The sequence below is a fragment of the Chaetura pelagica genome, unplaced genomic scaffold, assembly GCF_000747805.2.
Source record: "Chaetura pelagica isolate M959 unplaced genomic scaffold, ChaPel_1.0 scaffold71, whole genome shotgun sequence".
Classification (NCBI taxonomy): domain Eukaryota; kingdom Metazoa; phylum Chordata; class Aves; order Apodiformes; family Apodidae; genus Chaetura; species Chaetura pelagica.
Window position 1 is genome coordinate 388,955 of NW_009952435.1, and position 21,016 is coordinate 409,970.

At 37.1% G+C, this 21,016-nt stretch overlaps 1 protein-coding gene across 1 annotated transcript in view; it reads right to left on the reverse strand.

The window, feature by feature from the left end:
• Positions 1-21,016, reverse strand: part of ADCY2 (adenylate cyclase 2 (brain)) — a 206,360-nt gene that overhangs the window by 101,615 nt on the left and 83,729 nt on the right. The window contains exon 4 of the mRNA XM_010008360.1: positions 17,711-17,860. Coding sequence (XP_010006662.1) covers positions 17,711-17,860 — 150 coding nt within the window. The remainder of the gene's footprint in view (positions 1-17,710; positions 17,861-21,016) is intronic.

Here is a 21,016-nt window from a genome sequence, read left to right on the forward strand (position 1 = left end):
TTCTCCATCCCCTGCCATGCTCTTTGAAGAGAGGTTAAAGGAATTGGAAGTGAAGGAGTCAAGTTGAGCCTGGGAAAGGTAGGAGGAAAGGTGTAGCTTTACTATCTATCTTCCTTTGCTTCTCACTAGCTGAAGCTATGTTATTTGGCAAGAGATTGCTAGTTTTTCCAACATTGAGTCTGTTTTGCCCACAATGGTCACTGGTAAGTGACTTCCCTGTCTTTGTCTTGACTCATGAGCTTTCTCATCCCTGTTTTTTTCCTGTTTTCTCCCCTTTTCCTGCTGGGGTTGGGGAGGAGTGAGTAACTGGGTAAGAAGAGTTTGGCCATGGGCCATGGCTAATCCACAACAATAGTAGAATGCTTTCTAAATACTGTAGGCATCTTTCTATTTGATGCTGCAAGAATGTTTGGGGGTTTTTGTCATTATTAAACCCAAAAAATTAATTATCCTGTGTAAAGTCATCAGTAATTTTCCATTATCCGCTAAAAGCCAAAAATTAAAAAATGCTACACAGACTTGGTACTGTCTTCCTGCCTAGGCAGTAGGATGATGACCTGTAGTGAGAAAGCTGGAAGCTGCTTAATATGAAAAATCCAATGACAGTAAAAAGGAAGAAGAAACTTCAAAACAGATACACAGCGACCTGGGCTTTGACTATTTGAGACTGACTTTAGTATGCATGAAATAAAACTGTGCAGGAAATAAGTAAAACAAACAAAAGAGAATTATTTTGCACACCACACGCAGTTGAGCTGAAAAAGAGTACCACAGGACTTGTGGATAGAAAAAATTCACAATATCTCAAAAAAGAGTAGACAAATTCACAGGTGTAAAATTTGTCAAGCACTTCTAAAAGCAAAAAACATAAATTCTGCATCATTAAGTAACTGAGTCACAGATTTCCTTGTGCTCAGGCGTTATTGGGGAAGTATCACTATATGCATAAGAAAATATTTTCCACCTTTTCAGAGACAAGCTACAGGCTAGCAAAAAATTATCAGCCTTGATAGTTACTTCGTTTCAATGTGCCTGTTCTCATGCTTTTTATTCCTAGCAATCTCTTTTATTCTGCTTTTCAACAGCTATTCTCTCTTTGTCTATTTAGAGTATTTTACATAAATGTTCTTGTCCTCTGAGCCTCTCAAGTGGTGGTTTAAATAGTCTTCATGTCTCCTTCTTGCCTTTTCACATTTCTTTATGTCCTAAATGCTTTTTCAGTCAGTTTCCTGATCACTGTGTAGTTCTCTTTTTTAAAAGGTAAAATTAATTTTGTGTTGGTTTCCCCCCCTTTTAACCATGCAGAGATGCTCACATACAATGTCTAGCACTAAATCAAGGCTTAATTTCCTTATGGGATTCCTCTGATTAGGTTAGTTAATTAACTGAGAACTTTAGATTAGTGAGCTTATGCCTGCACACCTATAACAGACCCTGGCCCATGACAATTATCCATCCCATAGAGATGTAACTGAAGCCTCCTTACATTTGCTGTAGGCAAAGATACTCTTATCTCCCTGAGTAGTTCCTCAGCCTCAGTGAGAGGATGTGAAAAGAAGAGTAGCTGGGACTTGACTTTAGCTTTCGCATTTTAATGTTTTCAAAAGAGTTTATTCTTCTTTGCAGACTTTCTGGAAGAGGGGGGAGAAGCAGGAAGGCTGTTTTACATTTTTGATCTAAAAAAAATGTGAAGTGGGCATAAGGAAGGTGAATAAAGTTTGCATAGGACCAGTATATCAGACACTGACAAATATTTACAAGCACTAATCTGACTAATCACGCAAAAAGAAATAGAGTAGTAGGAGTGAAACTGATAGCTTGTCAAAGAGAAAACCAGTTCGGGATTTTATAGGGTGGAAGATCTCACTGAAAGATTAGACGGGGGGAAAAAAAAAAAAAGTACTTTCAAAGAAGAAAGATACACATAAGGAATGTAGGAGATATCCCAAGAGATTAAAAGAGGCATGGAAGGAGACATCAAATTTACCCTTAGAGAGACATGAAAGAAGGAAACAGAGCAATATTTTGAGAGTAGAAAATGCATTTTGAGATCCTTTTAATAAGACTATCCGACAAAGACTGAAGATGCCACAAATGCAAGTAACAGAGGAAAAAGGAATGCTTCTTGATGGAGCTATTTACAAGATGCTCTTAGGTCTTCAAAGTGGTCAATCCAGGAAAAGTCAGCTGCAGTTCTTTCATTACTTCATTAGTAAAACAGAAACCCAAAGCACTGGATATAAGTAACAGTGTGGGAGAAAGGCAACAGTTAGTTTATTAAAATGCAGAGCAGCCACAAATGCATGCTAGCTGGAAGGAGAAGATTTTCATACAGGCAAAATAATAAGACAATGAATGAGCATTCAAATACAAGCAGTTGCAACAAAAGCCCTACCTGGTGTTTAGAGGGAGGCATCTAAAGTTACAAAAAGGTTGGTAGAATATACAGCCTTACAGTTCTAGAGTACAAGAACTTACTGAGTTCCTAGTAATCATCTAAAAGGCATCAGCATTGCAGCCATTGTTTGTTTTTTTCTTAGATTGAGGTATACACAGACATTTAAAAAATATTTAAAACAGAAAAGCTTTTAAAAGTACAGTAATCTAAAGTGCTAGAAGCAATTTTCTCACTTTAGGAGGAAAAAGATAAATACTACATATTTCTATTAGATTTTGATTCACAGCAAATGGTTTGATTTATAACAACTAAGCAAACATAACTTGTTCTTGAATGAATATCTTCGGTATTTCAGTTACCTGCAGGGTGGTTTACGTAGCTACACTCTGAATGCAGGAAAACTACTGTGTGGAATGGATTCATGAGAGATCAATTAAGCAGTGAAGACAATTCCAGTCCAGCACTGGTAAACAGCAGAAAAGCTTTAACTGATGATTCTATCTGACCTCCAGTAATTTGATTTTTAAACAAACTTTAGGAACTGCAAAGGTGACAAAAAGGTCCAAGGTCCCCTGAAATGTCAAACTGAACTTAAAAAGAAATATAAGGCTGCCAAAATGTTGTAACATTACAGGAAATCACCTGGACCAACTGGAGAAAGTATGGCAACACAAAATACCAGAGGTCCAGAAAACACTGCCTACACGCCACAATGGAAGAAACTGGCCTTGTTTGCCCTATTAAAGGGATAACTGAGGGGAGAGAGGGCAATAGTCTTCAGGTGCACAGAAGGCTGAGATAAAGAGGAAAGGAACAAAACTTATTTGCCATCGCTGTTAACAGCTGTCACAGGCATAAATTGTATAGTGGGATATTTAAGTTGGTCAACAGGGAAAATATTTCCTGAAGTAAAAACTGAGGGGAACTGATTGTCCTGGACAAGTGTGGAAGCTCCAGTGTTTGAAAAGCTGGTAAGAGAAGTATCTGCTGAAGACATTTCAAATATACCTGGTCCTGCCACTGAGCAAAGAGAAGGATTGAATAACCTCTTCACATCTGAGACTTCTTTTTCTACATTTTACAAAAACATTCCCAAGTAGGAATAAAACCTTCTGTAAATTAAGTTTTGAAAACAGATCTAACAGGTCTTACTCCACAATTCTGCTTGCGCTCATGGAAAATGGATGAGTATTTCAGTTATATATAAATCCCTCTTTTTAAAATGAACAAATTAAGCTCACAAAATGGGTTTCAGTAGACACATAAGAGGTAAATGTAAAAGCAGCAAGTAGATACATCTGTGGACTTTTACTTTCAGTCTCACTTCTCTTTTTCCTCTCTATTGCTTTTTGAATCTCCATCATCAGCAAACACATTAAAACTGGAGGAGGAGGGGAAGAACTCATTAGTGGCTCTGGTAAGGGTTTAGAAGCAAAGTGTCAGATTTCAGGGCAATAAGGAAATACAGGGAGAGGAAGTTCAGGGGGGGTGTTTACATTCATGACTACAACATTTTAAAAAGGTTAGGCAGATTTTTATTAATGTCCAATTAAATTTCAGCTACAATCATACATAAAGCTTCATTTCAAGCAGAGCTACATCAAGAACAAAAGCAGCTGTCATTTTTGAGTTTATTTCCTTTACAACTGGCTTCAGACTTTTTTTTTAAATGAGGGTATTTGTTGAAGATAAGAACAACTGTTCATGTGATAATTGAGATTTAAACAAACATGATTTAGTGTTATTCAGCATTCTGGTTTAAAAATTAGCACAGTGGCACAGACTGAATGGCTCACAAACCAATCTTCTGGCAGATTTTTAAATGCAATTTACTGAGAAACATATTTTTATGTTCAGTATTTTGAGTAGCATGTCTGAGGCATCACAGGTTTCCTTAAAGCTACTAGATAATCTGGAAGAATAAAGAAATACTTTCAACAAAAAACTACTTGCCTCCATGTCCATATTCTTTGAGAGCTGTCATACATAATGCTGCTGTACGTATGTATATGCTTGAATATGTGCATCTGAGGTTGGACACACTCCTTTTACCTCTAACAGTAACAGTATCAGCATGACCATATCATCTCCGCTTTCCCCCATACAAATTGAGTACATTCTTCTCAATTTGAAAGACTATTTAAAAGAAAAACAAAACATAAAACATGGCTCTGAGAATCAGCAAGGCACACAGGTTGTGAAGATCGCTCAAAGCAACACAGTTCACAGAACCTCTACATGCCAGCAAGTAGTTTTTCTTTCTCGTTCCAATAAAGCATCCACACACGATTCTAATCAATACCTTAAATATAAAAGGTTTGCCTGAAGAGAAGCCTGGTGATCTACAAGAAAAGATTGGCATAGTCCTAACACTGTCATTGATTACAAAATGTTGAATCCAATGATCACTCCAAAGGGAAGGATTTTTCTTTGTAAAGGAAAAACCAAGAGATCTTTCTGAGAAATCACACTGTATTTAAGAAGACAAAGACATTTCAGTGCCCACTACGAAGAGTTGCTTCTGCTGAAGATGAATGTCGTCTGTGATATAAAACCCACCAAGAACAGAATACCAGGAGGCAAAACTTCAGTTGAATGACCTGTGACCTCCCAAAGTTGGGGTAGACTCACCAAAGCTAGGAGGGAGTCTTTTGTGACTAGAATCTGACAAGGCCAAAAGGAGTGAATAGTGATGGAGAAAAACCTTCTCTCTTTATTTCACAGGAGATAGAACCTTTGCCTGGAAAATGGGTTTAGATAAAACATCTAAGAAGTACAGTTCCTCTGAACACAAGCTGTTAAAGCACCATAGAAGAACTGTTAGTCTCCATAATTGTTACTGAGAAGCAAGGTCAGGCTCTTCTGCAATGGAAGGCAAGTTTTGGGAACAAGATTCACACTACTGCCCAGGAGTTGGGAGCCAAGAGGCAGGACTCACGATCTCACCAACAAAGAACTACAAAACCATGTTAGCAAGTCAGGGTATGGGTCATGGTTTAGTAGTGGACTTAGCAGCTTTATGTTTACTGTGGGACTTGATGATCTTAAAGACCTTTTACAGCCTTAATGATTCTCTGCTTCTATGATTATCTCTGGAAATGGTAACCAGGGTAATCCACAGCCCAGTAGTTTCCAGTCAAGTATATTGTGACCAGCAGGTTTCAGGTTCAGCCATAAAGTCAAGTCTGTGGGTCATGATCAACAAGATGGATGGCACATACATGACTGCAGTGCAGCTGCAATGTAGCTGAAGTAGTGATCTGAGGTGGGTGAGCATCTCAGCCAAACAGTTCCTAAGGGAAGAAGTGAAGAAAACTTACTGTAACTTCTTACAGCTTTCATCAGAACAGCTCTTATCAGCAAGGTGGCCTTGCAAACAAACAGATGAGATCCTAGAAGGATCTAAACTTGGTATCTACCACTGGGTATGCACTTTTAGTTGAAAGCACCTGAGATTGTACATTTTCCAGTTACCTTTTTTTTTTTTTTCTTTCCTAGGGGTGTTTCCTACAGTCTGAAATCCTTTAGATTCATGGAAACACTAACTGGAGATAAGGGCTGGGAAGGGAAGAGAAAAGAAAGAAAATATTACAAAAAGAGAAAGGTAATTGATTGTGAGGAGTTAGAAGTATTATCTAACTAGGTCAATAAACTTCCCGCAATATGTCCCGATTTAGCCAGATTGCTGAGAAGACTGACAGTGAACACACCTCTCCTGTTACAAACTGCACACAATAGAGCAAGGACAGGGAACACAATGGCACACAGAACTAATATGTCTCTAACTTACGTTGTTTAGCACATGTCCACTGCCTATATGAATGTTCATGTGGACAATCACTTGAAGAACAAAAAATATTTAGAAGTGACAAAGAATAACAGGATTATTAACATACTAGAAAAATACAAACTATTTGTGAGCAGCAATATGGAATGTTTTAAAAATACTCAAAGAAAATTAACTATTTAAAATATTGAAGCCTGTATATTGGAAAGCAATAATTCTGGAAATAATATAGTTTATGGTACTTAACACAATGAGCAAGATCTCCCAGCATGACAGTACTGCCAACAAGGCCAATGTGATCTATAGACTTGTAAAAAGACTTATTTATGGATCTTTACCTCTTTATACGATATTCACTGAAAGCAAATTATTGACAACAATTTGTTCAGATATGCTTGCTACAAAAATGATAAAAGAAATATTTAATGGGTTCAGTAAAAATGCACAAGAATGATCAGATGCCTGGAAAATCCTCATTACAGAGAACCCTTTCAGATCTTCAAGCTATTTACAATATTATAATTATGTTTATGAGTAATTTTGCATGTAAAAAAACAAGACTGGAAGAGGGTCTGGGATATCAAAATTTATGTGTATTTTCTGCAGGCAAAACACCCTGTAATTCGTACTTGTAGAGAAACATTTTTAATGCAGAGAGCTGAAAAAGCAAGGATAGAAAGGACAAAGGGATCTAGTTGGATTTCAATTTTAACTGGAAATAAAATGGCAATTTAAAAATAAGTAAATTAATTATGGGAATAATTAACAATTGAAAACTTTGGACTCACTGTCAAAAGACATTATCTTTCTAAAATGAACTATATTTTAGATATTAATTTTAGTTTTTGTGATGTGGCTGACAAAATTGCAGGTGGCATGACAAAAATTATAATTTGCCTGCCAGCTGTATATTTCATCAGGATTATCAGGATAGCTATGAAAACATGGCAATTAGTATTTGCTTAACCTACACATTTTGCCCTTAAAACAAAGCAGCATGACTCACTGGTTTATCTGAGGAAGTTAGATGTAATAAATTACTGGAGATCAACACACAGAGAAGCAGCTGAAATCTCATCTACTTCACTGCAAAATGGCAAGTGACCTTTTCTCTCTACGAAGACCTGAGGTAGGAAAAAACATTACATGCACAAACTGCAGCCTCTGTTGACTTGTGCACCAGATACTTGGACAAGATATTTTCAAAGCCATTCATTCAAAAATAGTGGACAATATGAGTGTCTTCATGTAGACAACTACACTTCTACTAAGAATGTCTCTCCCTCTAAGAATGAAATATAAAATCCCCTGGGTTGAAAGGCACATTTTGTAACATTTCAATACATGGCAAGCATTATTTCTACATAAAGGATCTCTCGTGGCTCCTAAAAGTGATTTAGCAGAGCAAAATTCAGAAAATAGCTTAAGAAAAGTGGTCTTCTGTCAATAGTGTTTCTCTACAAATTCCAAGGTAATTTCTCAGATCCCTGAAAAAGCGCTGCAATGGCAGTATCCCACACTTAAGGAACCTCTGGAGTTTTCCAAAGGGGTAAACTGGAAAGCTGCAGAAAAAAAGGCCTAACTAACCACCCCTCTTCAGGACTCCATCTCTACAGGGCAGAAGCTCCTAAGCACTTTCTGAAAGAGTGAAATATTACAAAAAGATAAATCCAGAACTTTAAACAAGATGACAGATGCTGTGTAGCACATGATCCATTTGCTGGCAAGAAACTGCGTATCTTTTTTTTACCTTACAAAAGCACTGGTTCACAAGGCACATACAAAGCCTCTGTACCTCCCATCACTACCCTTGCTATTGTTTTTCAATCTACAGATCTTGGTCATGACATAAAAGCAGAGCACATTAACTGACTTGGACCATAAAAGCCTGGAGTTTCCACTTTGTGGTGCTATGCGAAGAATGTTTCACAGTCACCATCCGAGGCTCAGAAGTCACAGGGAGCAGGAAATTATTTTGCCAGCAGCTATTAACATTTATTGGCTAGTCTACTGTCTCAGACCTTTTTTCAAAAAATACAGTGGTGCATTTAGCATTATGGAAGCATCACTTGAACCAACAAGCAGCATGAAACGGAATCAAAAGAGGGGAAAAAAGGCAATTGCAGCCACACGAACTGAAAACTGCTTAATGAATTTACTGAAATGTTTGCAGGACTAAAAGAGATGGTTCAGGAATTATAATCCAATGTGGATGTGGAAAAAGAAAAAAAAGTACATATGGAAACATCTGGGATATATTATACTTTTGTGGTATATCCAAAGCAATCATAAATAAATCAATCTAGTTCAATGCTTTCTAGGTGGATCTAATTTACAATATTGTCTTCTTTGTCACAAATGACAGACATTTCATTGGTAATACTGCAATGGAATATTTGCTATTACGAAATACGGAATGCATTAAATTTGTGTAGTACCTCCCCCCCAGAAGAAAATACTAAAATCAATGTTTTCTTGTTTTTCTAGTGAATAATAAAAGCTACATTGAGATGCCTCCAAATATGTTTTAAGTGAATGGACAACAGTATGGTCACTATCTTAGCAGAGTACATGTCAGAGATACATTTACTGAACATGTAGCGATGCTATTAAGAGAATTAGTCTATTTAAAGAAGTGGAAAAAATCTTTGGGCTAACCCAGTAGCTAGAGCAGAGTCACTACCAATGACAGTTGATGTTTCAGTTATTCCAGTAATATTGCCAAGAGAGCTCTAATTACTCTCTATGGTTTCTTTACTTGCACTTAAATACACCAATCTTCTTCCCTTCCCCCCCACCCCTCAGAGATATTCAGAAATTAAATGCATGTTCCTGAAAGTGGAAAGAATACTGTTCCACTGTAGCCACCACTTATGACAAACTAATTCTTAAAAATATATTTACAGGACATAAAACTATGCTATAAAGAGCTGAAAACCAGAAAGTTTAGCCCTGATGCACAAGACTTTCTAGTAAGGAAATGATGGATGAACTGACACAAGCCCACAGTTTTATTTTGAACCCGTATCATTGCCAGAGCCTGTCTAATTCAGAACAGCAATTTCTGAAAAAAAGTATTTCAAAGGCTGCTATTGTTTAGAATGATGAAGATATAGACAACATAGTAGAAGAGGCAGCAGAACATATATCAGTGCAAAAAGCTAAATATATTAGTGAGAGTAAACAAAGGCTGGGAGCTCATATACTGAAAACCCTCTATTCTACCCATCTCTGCAGTGTTAATTTCTGAGGCCAAAAATAACTGTCTTTGAACCACAGACAACAACAGAACAATATAAACAGAATAATTGCAATTTTACCGTGATTGACCTGCAATGTTGTTATGTACTTAGCCATTTTTTCTGAAAAACTTAATAAAGCAAAGGGGCAGGTGATGCAGTGATCTTTGAATGAAATCTTTTTTAAAAACATCCTTCTATGTTAGATTAGAGAAAAAGAATAGGGAAGCATACAACTGGAGGTATTCTACTTTAAGCTATTCTTCCTGGTTCCTGTTCTGCTAAATCAGGCTTCCTACTTTGTCGAGCTATACTAATGCTACATTTCACATGTATTTTGCCTCTTTCACACATAGCATTACACTATAATCACCACTAATGTTCATTAAAAACATTATAGAGGTCATAATTAGAAATAACAGTACTAAACAGCTACTGTATGATGAAAAGGACAACTGAGACTGAAAAAGCAGAAAGGTATCCTAAGTATTGAATGGTCTATTTTCACCAGTAAATGATGGATGTATGATGTAAATGTATTATCTTATTAGCCAGATGGAATTTACCAATGAAATGTGCTTTCTAAGACATAACAGATCAAAACAAAATAAGATAGCTGGACTATCAAACATTAGTACTCATAGCAGATTTGTAAATACACATTTTTGACCCTTAAAAAGGGACCTACTTTTGTCAACGTTCTATAATAAATGTTTCTGTACTTTTGTACAACACCATTAATTTAAAATCTAGCAATATTTACCAATTTACTGTCTAAAAGGATCTTCTATGTGAAATTACTCATCATGAAAAAAATAAAGAAGGAATTATAAAATGCAGACTAAACAGAAGCTTTTCTAAGCCTCCAGGTATAAACTAGGAACTTTTCAAGCTGTTTCTTGAAGTCATAGTTCTAGAATTGTATTGAATTATTGAACTTTGGTGGAAAATGAATGTCAGATTCTTAAATATGTATCAGAAAATATTCTTCTCATTGTAATATCATCATGCTTACATAATTCATTTCAACTTCTTCAGTGAGTGGGCAATGTGAACATAATGAAGTGACAACAGATATATATGTAATTTTCAAATCACTCAGCTTTTGATAACAAACATACACTTGACTCATAAACTATTACTCTCCACAGTAAGTTGGAGAAAAAATGGCTACATTATATCTGGTGTTACATTTCTGTAAGCAAACAGTCAGTATGAGAAACTTGGAAGAATTTCAGTAGGACCTGATAGGATTTTTTGTGGATAGAAAGCCAGTAATTTGCCATTATAGGATATGATTCAAGGGGACACTGACCTTTTCATTTCTAAGTGAAAAAACAGTATTGATGTATTTCACAGCACTCTGCTACAGGAAAAACATGAAAGAAAACTACAGACTCACTCAGAGATTCAGGTTGGAAGGAACCTCTGGAGATGTCTAGTCGAACATCTTGTTCCAAACGGGGCTACCTTCACAACTAGATGAAGCTGCTCAGGGCCTCTGTAGCCCAGAAAAGATGATTTTTTGATTTTTTTTTTACTGTAACACCACAACCTCTCTAATCAACATGGGATCTCCAGAATTCTCTGAGCTTGCCTTGGCCTGATTTTTAGTTGGCAGCAATTGCCTGGTGGCTACGTGCCTGTTGCCTCTTCCACATTGGCTTTGCTCTGGCAGCACCTGGGGCAGGGACTAGCACACCTACATAGTCACTGTGGGACAAACAGCCCCTCTGCGGTAAAGGGGCAGGGGGAGGGCAGTGTGTGGCTCCCAGACTTTGTCTGGGAAGTAGGGAGAAGGAGGCAAGTTTGATAGGAAAACTTAGCAATGTAGCACCAAATGGAAGAAAACTGAGGAAAGGGGTCCAAAACACCAGTATTTGACTCCTCATGATGAAGAACTTGGGATGCTACCAACTGGCTGTGACACCCTTGCTTTCTGCTCAGGTAACATTGATATAATTCACCTTAGGACCCAGGGGGACATACAAAGCCTAACACCCAAAATCTTGTTTATGGACAAAAACGAAATAAACCTGATAATGCACACACTCACATATACATTTAAAGCAAATAATTTAGTGTTATTTTTATATTTATTGCCTTATACATGTTAGAACTTGCTCTTTTTTCCTCTAAAAATCACTTTTATGCAGGTCTGCATTTCTTTCACTGACCAGCAGTGAACTACCTATAGACCTGGGGTCTCCAGTGCCAAGCCTGTGCCCCACCTCTAATCATCAGATGCCTCTACTCCTTCACACTGCTTTCTGTGTCTCCACTTCAAAAGGCTTCTGCAACATTGCCAAATTTGTATTTTTCCACGTTATGTTACAGTTACAAAGATTTCATTCTTCACAGAATAGCTGTTCATTACTATTATCTATATAATAACTATGATTGCACCATGTCATAAGCAAAATAAAATTAATTAGCTACAGGCAACTTGTCACTAGAAAAATCGGTGTTACAGCTAAGTCAAGTAAAAAAGAAATCTCAAAGAAGGTGAAGGAATTCAGACAGCCTCAACCCTGAGACCTTGTAAACTCAATAAAGAGCACATGGCAATGTCAGTCCTGTACTGCATGGTTATGTGGTTACAGAAGTTTAAGAGTAATACAAGAGAAAAACGGGAGATACTAGAGATTTTCTACATAACAGTTTAATCTGGATTCCTGGTTTTCTGTGTTGATTAGATAATGTGGACTGTGACTGTTATTATTCTAACTAAAATACTATAGATTGTTAAGACTTTAATTAGACTAACAATAGGTTCTCAGCTCTGTATTTATAGTGTGTTCCCTTTTGCCCACTAAAGAGTTGAAGCATAACAACTTGTCCAGTTGAGTCTTGAAAAAAAGACCTCTCCAGTCTTTCCAGTGCCTAATTCCTCTCTTGGGGAAAAATTGTTCATCTCCTTCCAGCCAGGATTTGCTCTGTCACAACTTCTGCCTATTGTCTCTTAATCTTTCACCGTCTGCCTTTGAGAAAAATCTGACCACATCTTCTCTGTAACCTCCTCCAGGCAGAAGGCAGCTGCTGGATGCTCTCTCCAAGCCTTTTCTTTTGCAGGCTAAACATCCTGAGCTCCCTGAGTCTCGTAATCTCTCTAATTATCCCCGTCCTTCAGTGGACTCTCTCCAGCTTCTATTTGCATACTCTATCCATCTTCCACATAGTCTACCATGCAGAACTTGGCACTTAAGCTCTTTCTTAGAACAAGTTTTAATTCTGGTAACCACATTTAGATTAATGGAAAGGACTGGCATTTCACCACGTGTATGTGTACAAACACACCTGTTATAGGAAATGGATTCTAAAATATAGAAGACCAAAACAAGTTTTTGTTTTTCCTGCTTATTAGCTTTGAAGTTATGTGGGGAGGGTGGGGGGAAAAGAAAAAGGAAAATTAGAAAACCCTTAGAAAAAATATTCTACATTAATGAAAATATAGGATGTAAGTAGCTTACATTTTAAAATGCATTAATTGACCTTAAACAAATCTACATTTTTTATATTAGTTCCAAATAATATCTTTCAAATGTTTCTGTTCTTTACTAACAGTCTCAAGTCTCAGAAGTACATGAGGCTTCTCTGTTTTACATGACTTCAAAAACAATTTTGAAATATTTCAGTTCCTGTAATGAATGGTATTGCTTCACTGTGTTTCGGTGAAAAAATTAAAATCCCACTCAATGATTTGAAATCTCATTCATTTTCAGCTGCTACCTAAGTGTTGTTTCTAAAACTGTCATTATACCACCTCCTTTTCAAAGACAGCATTTTAGAGAACCCACTGAATATCAACCCCTTACAAATACCTCCCTGTGATATTGTAAAAATTTCTCAGTGTATATTCCCCTGTCTCTTGATACAATGCACCAGAAGAGAGAAGAGCAATTATGTTAACTGCTTGTCAGCTTTAAGATCTTGCACTCCGTGTTAGTGACTCATTACCCCTACAAACTGTCAGCCAGGCTGTATTAGTGAGAAAAATAACATTAGGAAAGGCTACTTTAAACACATCTTGAAATAAGGGTGCAAATTAATAGAGATCAGAATAGTTTCTCTTTTATATACACTAACAAGATAGAAAAGTTGTGTGAGAAACATAAAAGGGGACATTCAAAATGCTGCCTTTTACTGTGTGAGTTTAAAAGTGATTCTTACAATAAAGTACACTAATAGAAATAAAATCCAGTGTTCAGTGTTATCAAACACGATGCAGAGCTACAAAACCACAGTTCATAAAAGTGTCGTTCTTCATGCGCATAAACATCTACACATCTATACCTACAGGCAAACACACAAACCCAAACCAAGCCTAAGTAAGACTCCTGTGCAATAAATCAAATTAAATAGTTCAGCCCTTATGGTGCTGACTGGCCTCTCTGGCCCTGACCAGCCTTTCTGGGCCTCCACCCTCAGCCTCTGCCCATGACCCAGAAGCCCCATTTCAGCTCAGCTCCTGCCTGAGCTGTGCTGTAGGAGCTGCCTGTGGACCCTCTGCTGATCACCCCTTGAGTGACTTCCCAGCTTCCCTTTGGACCTCCTGAGGAATTGCTGAACCTGACCCAGAAGTGTGGATTGACCTCCTGGCTTGGCCTCAGACCTGCCTCATCACCACAAACTTAGCTGCTATTTTTGACTCTTGCTTGACCTTGGCTTCCAGCAAGTGTGCTTCATCCTGTGCTGTGGGACAGGGTTCTGGCTAGTGGGGGATGTCATCACCTATGGCTTCCCATCCCTTTGGGAGCATCCAGCTTTTGCTGTGTCCTAACAGAAATACACCATGGTATGGGTACAGTATGTCTAACTTGTAGCTCGGTATATATACACATATTTTTATTTCATCCTAATGTACACTGAGCTCAGTTGAAAACAATTAATTTGGTGTTTCTCTTGAGTTCTCTGGCACAATTCTTGAGTGATAATTCAATATACTTATGTATTGATACAATCAAAATGGTATTCTCAAACAGGCTATTCAAAGACACATGAAAAAAACCCAAACAACTGAAAAACAACTTGGATACATTTGTATGAGCCCACTCTCAAACAAAGTAAGAGGAAATTAATTGAATAATTTGGAACATAAATTGTACATCTTTCAAAAGCAATTATGAAAGACATGATGTCCATGATCTGGACAAATTTGCAAATTTGCCCTAAGCATTTAGAAGCACATCCTACACTCTGCACTTGTATAAAAGTAGCTTGTGTCTCTTCACATTGAAGTAAATTAAATTTTTCGTGTTAAATAGATGTACAATCAGGGGTCATGCTACAACCTTTCACAGGCTGATAAAGGCTTTGATCAAACTCTGTGTTTTTTATAATGCACCTGCTCCTACTGTTTCAGTGTATCCCAGTTCCCTAAAAATAGTCAGCAATATGATTTACTTGCTCCCTGAATACAAACAATGTGGATGATCTTTGTATCTTCTTGGCAAAACAAGCAGTATCAAAAGACAGAATAAAAATACATCTGCTTCTGAACTAAACTTTGCAAAGTAGCGTGTTAGCCCTGAGACAAACAACAAAAAAAATCACTTATCAAATTAATCCACATATATCTTTTCACAGTTAAATATCCAGCATTTATAAGTGTGATAATAAGGATGTACATCTCATTGTCTTTTTGGTTGAAAAACCTGTGATAAAGGACATTTATGGGGTTGAGAGGATAAAAGTTAAACAAGTCCATATAAGAAGATCTGATGAGCTAATGGTGCATCTGAGGTCAAAAAGATCATTAACATTCACAGAATACTTCACTTCTGTTTAATGAGACATTGATCCATCTGTTACTAATCCAGATCTGCAATACACTACCTCAGAGCTGTGCAGCTGCCCTAGCTAATTTTAGGTATGTATTTCTATCAAAACAAATACAACATATGCTTTTATATAAATATAACAAATCATGTACAATGTCTTTAATTATTCTATAACAACAACACAATTCATCAATGAAAGATGGCTCTCCATGTTACTGAGCTCTGGTATATTAGAAACACAACTCCTACAAACCACAAAGAAGGATTAACTAACAGAGAATTCCAGATATTTATATTTCTCTCCATTGTCAGGTTCTCAACTATTTTTGCAAGATCTTCAGAAGTGCTAGGAAATTAAAACTACTTACTTATGTCTTCCCATAGAAACTAGTAATGGTTAGCAAATAACGCATATTTACAGAAACCACCAGCTAACACTATGTCTGTTCTAATTACTGATTTCTACAAGTAGCATCCTTACCTCTGAGTTCACCTATTGACAGTGTCCAGTAACACATTTCCTACGCCTGTAGGAAAAAAACCCCAATAGTAGACACCTGGGCTATTACAGCTACGCTCAGGAATTCATAGAATCATAGAATCATCATCAAGGTTGGAAAAGACCTTCAAGATCATCAAGTCCAATTGTGTCTCTACATCGCCTAACCACTAAACCATCTTATGAAACACCATGTCCAACTGTTTTTTTAAAAACCTCCAGGGACGGTGCCTCTACCACCTCCCTAGAAGCCTGTTCAAATATCTTACCACTCTTTCTGTGAAGAATTTTTTCCTAATATCCAATCTGAACCTCCTTTGTTGCAACTTGGCACCATCTCCTCTTGTCCTATCGCTAGTCACTAGGGAGAAGAGGCCAAGACCCACCTCACCACAACCTCCTTTCCGGTAGCTGTAGAGAGCAATGAGGTCTCCCCTCAGCCTGCTCTTCTCCAGGATGAACAGCCCTAGCTCCCCCAGCCTCTCCTCATAAGGCCAGTTCTCAAGACCCCTAACCAGCTTAGTTTCCTTTCTCTGCAGCCTTTCCAGCACCTCAATGTCCTTCTTATACTGTGGTGCCCAAAACTTATTTCTGTTTGATTATGGTCTGCAAACATCCTTCTGGCAGCTGAGGCCTAAGCACAGGGAACAAAGTCACCATGAGCCTAGAAGCCATCACATCAGCCTGACAGCACTGGAGACTGTCCAGCCTGGCGTAGTACCACTCCAAGACATTTGGCACTGGTTGCTCTGCACTCACAAGCTGTCTCACTTGAACTAATTTAGACATACTATAGGCCATGTTCTCAGCAGACAGTAAATTGTGCATTGTATATTATCAGTTATAAGCCTATTTGTTCACTGCATACAGCTCATGGAGGCAGAAGTGGAAACATACAGATTATGACTACATTTATGCAACTTCTCCTGCAATAGTACCTTATAAAGATTTTGCACCTAATTATCAAGGTCTGACTTTACTGTAAAATGTTCTCCTTAAGAGTACCTTAAATATTTTGCAGAATCTTCAGCCAGTGCACAAGCCAAGCACACATCAGAATAAGCTAGGCCTCAGAACATACATTATCTGTAAAAGTCCTGGTATGAACTCTTCATTTACTTTTTCTGAAGAAAAACTGTTGGCAATGGATCTTGAAAACCTTCACTTAAATGGCAGCAGGTATTTGTGAGAAAGACATGACAGTTAAGGTAAGCTGGGACAACCTAGATGTACATCTCCATGCACTTTTTGTGACAACAGGAATGTGTCAGTGAAGGCTCTATTCTCTGACCTTAACAGTTCACAGAATTTGAGTCTGGTGACCTTCAAAGCAAAATACACCTATCTTCTTTACTACTTGATGAACTAATTTGTATTTCAAGTTCTCTTAAATGAAGCACCTATCTGTCAGGATGACAGGCACTTTACAGAGCTTGCAAAGAGAAAAAGAACTATATAAAGCAATCAGAGAAGCATTTTATTCAGCTGCTACAATAAATGACAGATAGTCTCATTATGCAATTCCCCTGGCTCCTCTTAAAACACCTGACCCCTAGCACTATATCACATGATTCGTCAGTATCGTATTTTCAAACATTTTTCAAAAAACAGTGCAGCAATATCTACTGACAGTGATTTTGCAGTATTGGTCTTGAGCATGAAGAACCAACAAATTCCCAAAGTACACGTGTACATCACACAGTTTATTTAATGAGGACAACAAAAGAATGTGCAGACACAATCTATAGAGCCTTTTTAAATTCCTTTAGCATAAAATATTTTTGTCAAAATAAACGAAAGAAAACTTGTATTTGACACCACGAATAATTAGAACACGTTCTCATATTCCAGTGGGAATTGTGCACAACTCTGTTCAAAAGACTGCATGCATATTTTGTTTCAGTAACTCAGTAAGTGGTTTTGCATGAGCAAACTGGATTGTATACTGATGAGTCAGGGGATAGTGTGAAAATAGCAAAACAGATCCAGATGTGGGTGTGAATTTACCTGTTGTCTCTTCTCAAATTCCAACTTGATGCGAGATTTGATGCAGTTGCATGTGTCTTGATACGTCTGCTGCAGTGCAAGTTCCATGAGGTGTTTGTGGTATGCTCCTGCCAAGTTTCCACAGATAAAAATGATCACATTTGCCAATATCTAGGGGGTTAAACAAAAAAATAAATCAGGAAATTAATATAAATAAGTTAACAGAACACAATCCTAACCTAAAATGAAAGATTGCTGTATTTTGCTTATGTTTGATTTCTAGCAAGGGTTCACCTTTCCAAAAGCCTTCACAATCAGTGGCAAAATCCCAAGCAATAACATTTTTTTTTTATTCAGCATTAAGTAAGAATGATAATGACCAACATGTTTGGATATTCATTTTCTTGAAAAGAAATTCAGTTCCTGTTATACATCCACTGCTGAGTATTAATTAAGTGGGATCTTGATCTACTGATGTAAAACAATAGCTATGGCTCCTAATAACATCAAAAGCCATGTTATTCCCACACTCCTTTGGCAAGACATTTTCTTTTGCAGTGCCACAAGCTTAAGGGGTGAAAAGATTCACCTGCATCAACAGCCTGACCTGCATTTTATTTCAGCCTGACCCACGATTATTTGTCAGTCAGCAATAAATATTACCCTTGGTGACAGTAAACAATGTTTACACAGTGAGATCTGACATCTCACTACCAGAATTTACTTTTCACTTCTACCAAAACATTGCACTTGCTCAAACCACAAGACGTAATTCACAAAACTTAGGGTCAAACTTGCAGCTTGAGATACTCAATGTACACAACAACGTATGCACATGAGAAATATATTTTCTTAAAGTATCCCCTTTTATTTATTAATTGTCTGGGACATTTCGGAGAAAGTAAAGAGAGGAGAGAGGTAGGGCTTTCCTGTGGTGGAACTTGAAAAAGGATGGAATACTGGGTGGGAATGATAACTCTTTCAACTCTCCCTAGTTGATCGTTGTAAAAAAGAGACACATTTAACCATCCTAGCTCACTCAGACCAGAAGAAACACAGTAATGAAACAAATTCTGAATTCAATTAAAAAATATATGTATTAAAGGAGACTGAAGTTGAGATACAGTTTCAATCTGATAAATCTGAAAGACTCTAGTGTGTCATATAGTCTGGATTACAAGTACTACATGATGCCATAGTGCTCATGGTCAGGAAGGTAAGGAGGAAGAAAGAAGGCTAAAATTTCGTTAATTCTCGACAGTTAATCTAATAATGAGGTTTATGATAGATTTCCTCAGGGATCATTCATGGTCGGTTTTGGTGTACCTGTGTACCAGGCAATCTTCTGTGGACTAGTATGAAAAGAGCCAGAGATGCCAGAAAAAAAATCAGACAGTATGCTACAGTGGTTCAGAGAAATGAGCTAAGTTGCCCTATTAACAGAAATCCCTCTCTTTAAGGGATACATTTTATTCACAAAAAAAGTAAAAAAAAAAAAAAAAAAAAAAAAGTTTTAATGCTCCTTTTATAAATGTACACTTAAAAATGAGAGTTTCTAAGAAATGCTTTTATTTTCTTCAAAAATTATAAGATCATTACTAGCAATATCTATTTATCCATCAGTGACATTTCTGACATCTCACCTCTCATGGTTCCATACAGCTAAAAGCAGGAATCATATCCTTTTGCCACAAAAAGGACTGACATATTCAATTTGACGAAATTTTAATTTCTTTCCCGAAAACTTCAGGATCATGGCATGATAATGTTTCCAAAAGCTACATCTGAGTTCTTAAAAATGTCTAGAATTCATAAATGTAAAAAAACAGAGAAAAACCTACACTTCTCACTTTCTCCAAAGAACCTCATTTATGAAGCAGAAGCATAAGTATAAATGAAACATTTTATAACAGTCAATAATTTAAAAAGCTGTAAGAGATGCCGGTGTACAGGAAAACATTTGAACTCAAAATACTTTTGCCTTTCTTTGTAAATCACAAGCGTTTTGCTTCTGCTTTGATGTGAGTAACATCACAGTAGTCTTAGCAGACATGGATTAGTGAACAAAGATCTTGTGTGAGAGATTACCCTCCAGGGGCAGGGTGTTCCAACTGGCAATCACTGCTGGTGTTTTAAATGAAATTATGAAATGAGAACAAATGCCTGAAAATAAAGATTGCTGGGCATAGAAAATTCTTAGGTATGTAGTGGGAAGGTTTAGCAATAAAATGGACACTGATCTGAACCGAAATCAACAGTATGCTGTCATAATCTCTATGTACAGATCTTTCTTGAAAAGCTGCCCACAAACTTACTAAATGTATTGTCCAAGTTCATAAAGTTATAGACTATTTAAAGCAAAACTTCAGGAATATAACCAATCAAAATTTAAAAACGTGTAGTATGATAGGTAGATGGAGGAATAAATTATGAGTATCACCTTCATAGCCATAGAAAAAAATATTAGAGATTTGTGACTGAACTAGCTGAAGTGAGAAATAGATGGAAACAAGCAACTGACAGGCAAGGAAGCAAATTAACCAGGCTTTTCAATTCTCAACAGGGTAATTCAGCCCACATGAAGCTCTGTGCTAGCTTCCAGTACCTGAATTAGGCTGTTCAAAGACAACTCAGATATCTCAGCCTTTGCATACTTAGTGTAGATTTAACACATTAAGTGTGTAAGCAAATATGTAGATAGAAACTGTGTCCAAATCTTCATTCATTCTTTTGCCTAGACCATGCTAGCTTCATTCAAAAGTCTGTCACTAGCGTACTAACTTAGGCAAAAAAGAATCCAAGAAATGAGTGAACTGGTTCTAACTTAGACCAACAGATTTTTTTTACTGGCTTAATGTTTCTGTGAATGTTTCTGTATTTGTCACTGAAGAGTTATTGAGTGAAATACACATAGACTGTTCAATGGAAAATGCAGTTAACATCACTAAACAAATTAAACAACATGTATATTTCTTGCAGAATCTCTCATCTCCTACGTCTTGCATCTTCTTCTGAACTGTGAACCAGTTTCACATATACAATGGAGATAAGCTCCATCCTGATTTTGCTCTAAAAGTAAAACATGTTCAAAATTTTTCTCAGTCCAAAAAAAAATTAAAAAATTAACTGAGCTTCTCACTTTCTAAGCAAGTATGCTAATCAGTATGCAATTGTACAAGAAGTTCCTCCTGTTCAGTCACCAGCTCTGAGAAGAACCCATGCTGTAAACCATACCTGGACCAAAGCACTTGGAATGAAATCTTGACTCAACCCAGTCTTCTGCATTGTCATTTCTCTAGGCTGGGTCTTTGCTGGTGTTTCTCTTTC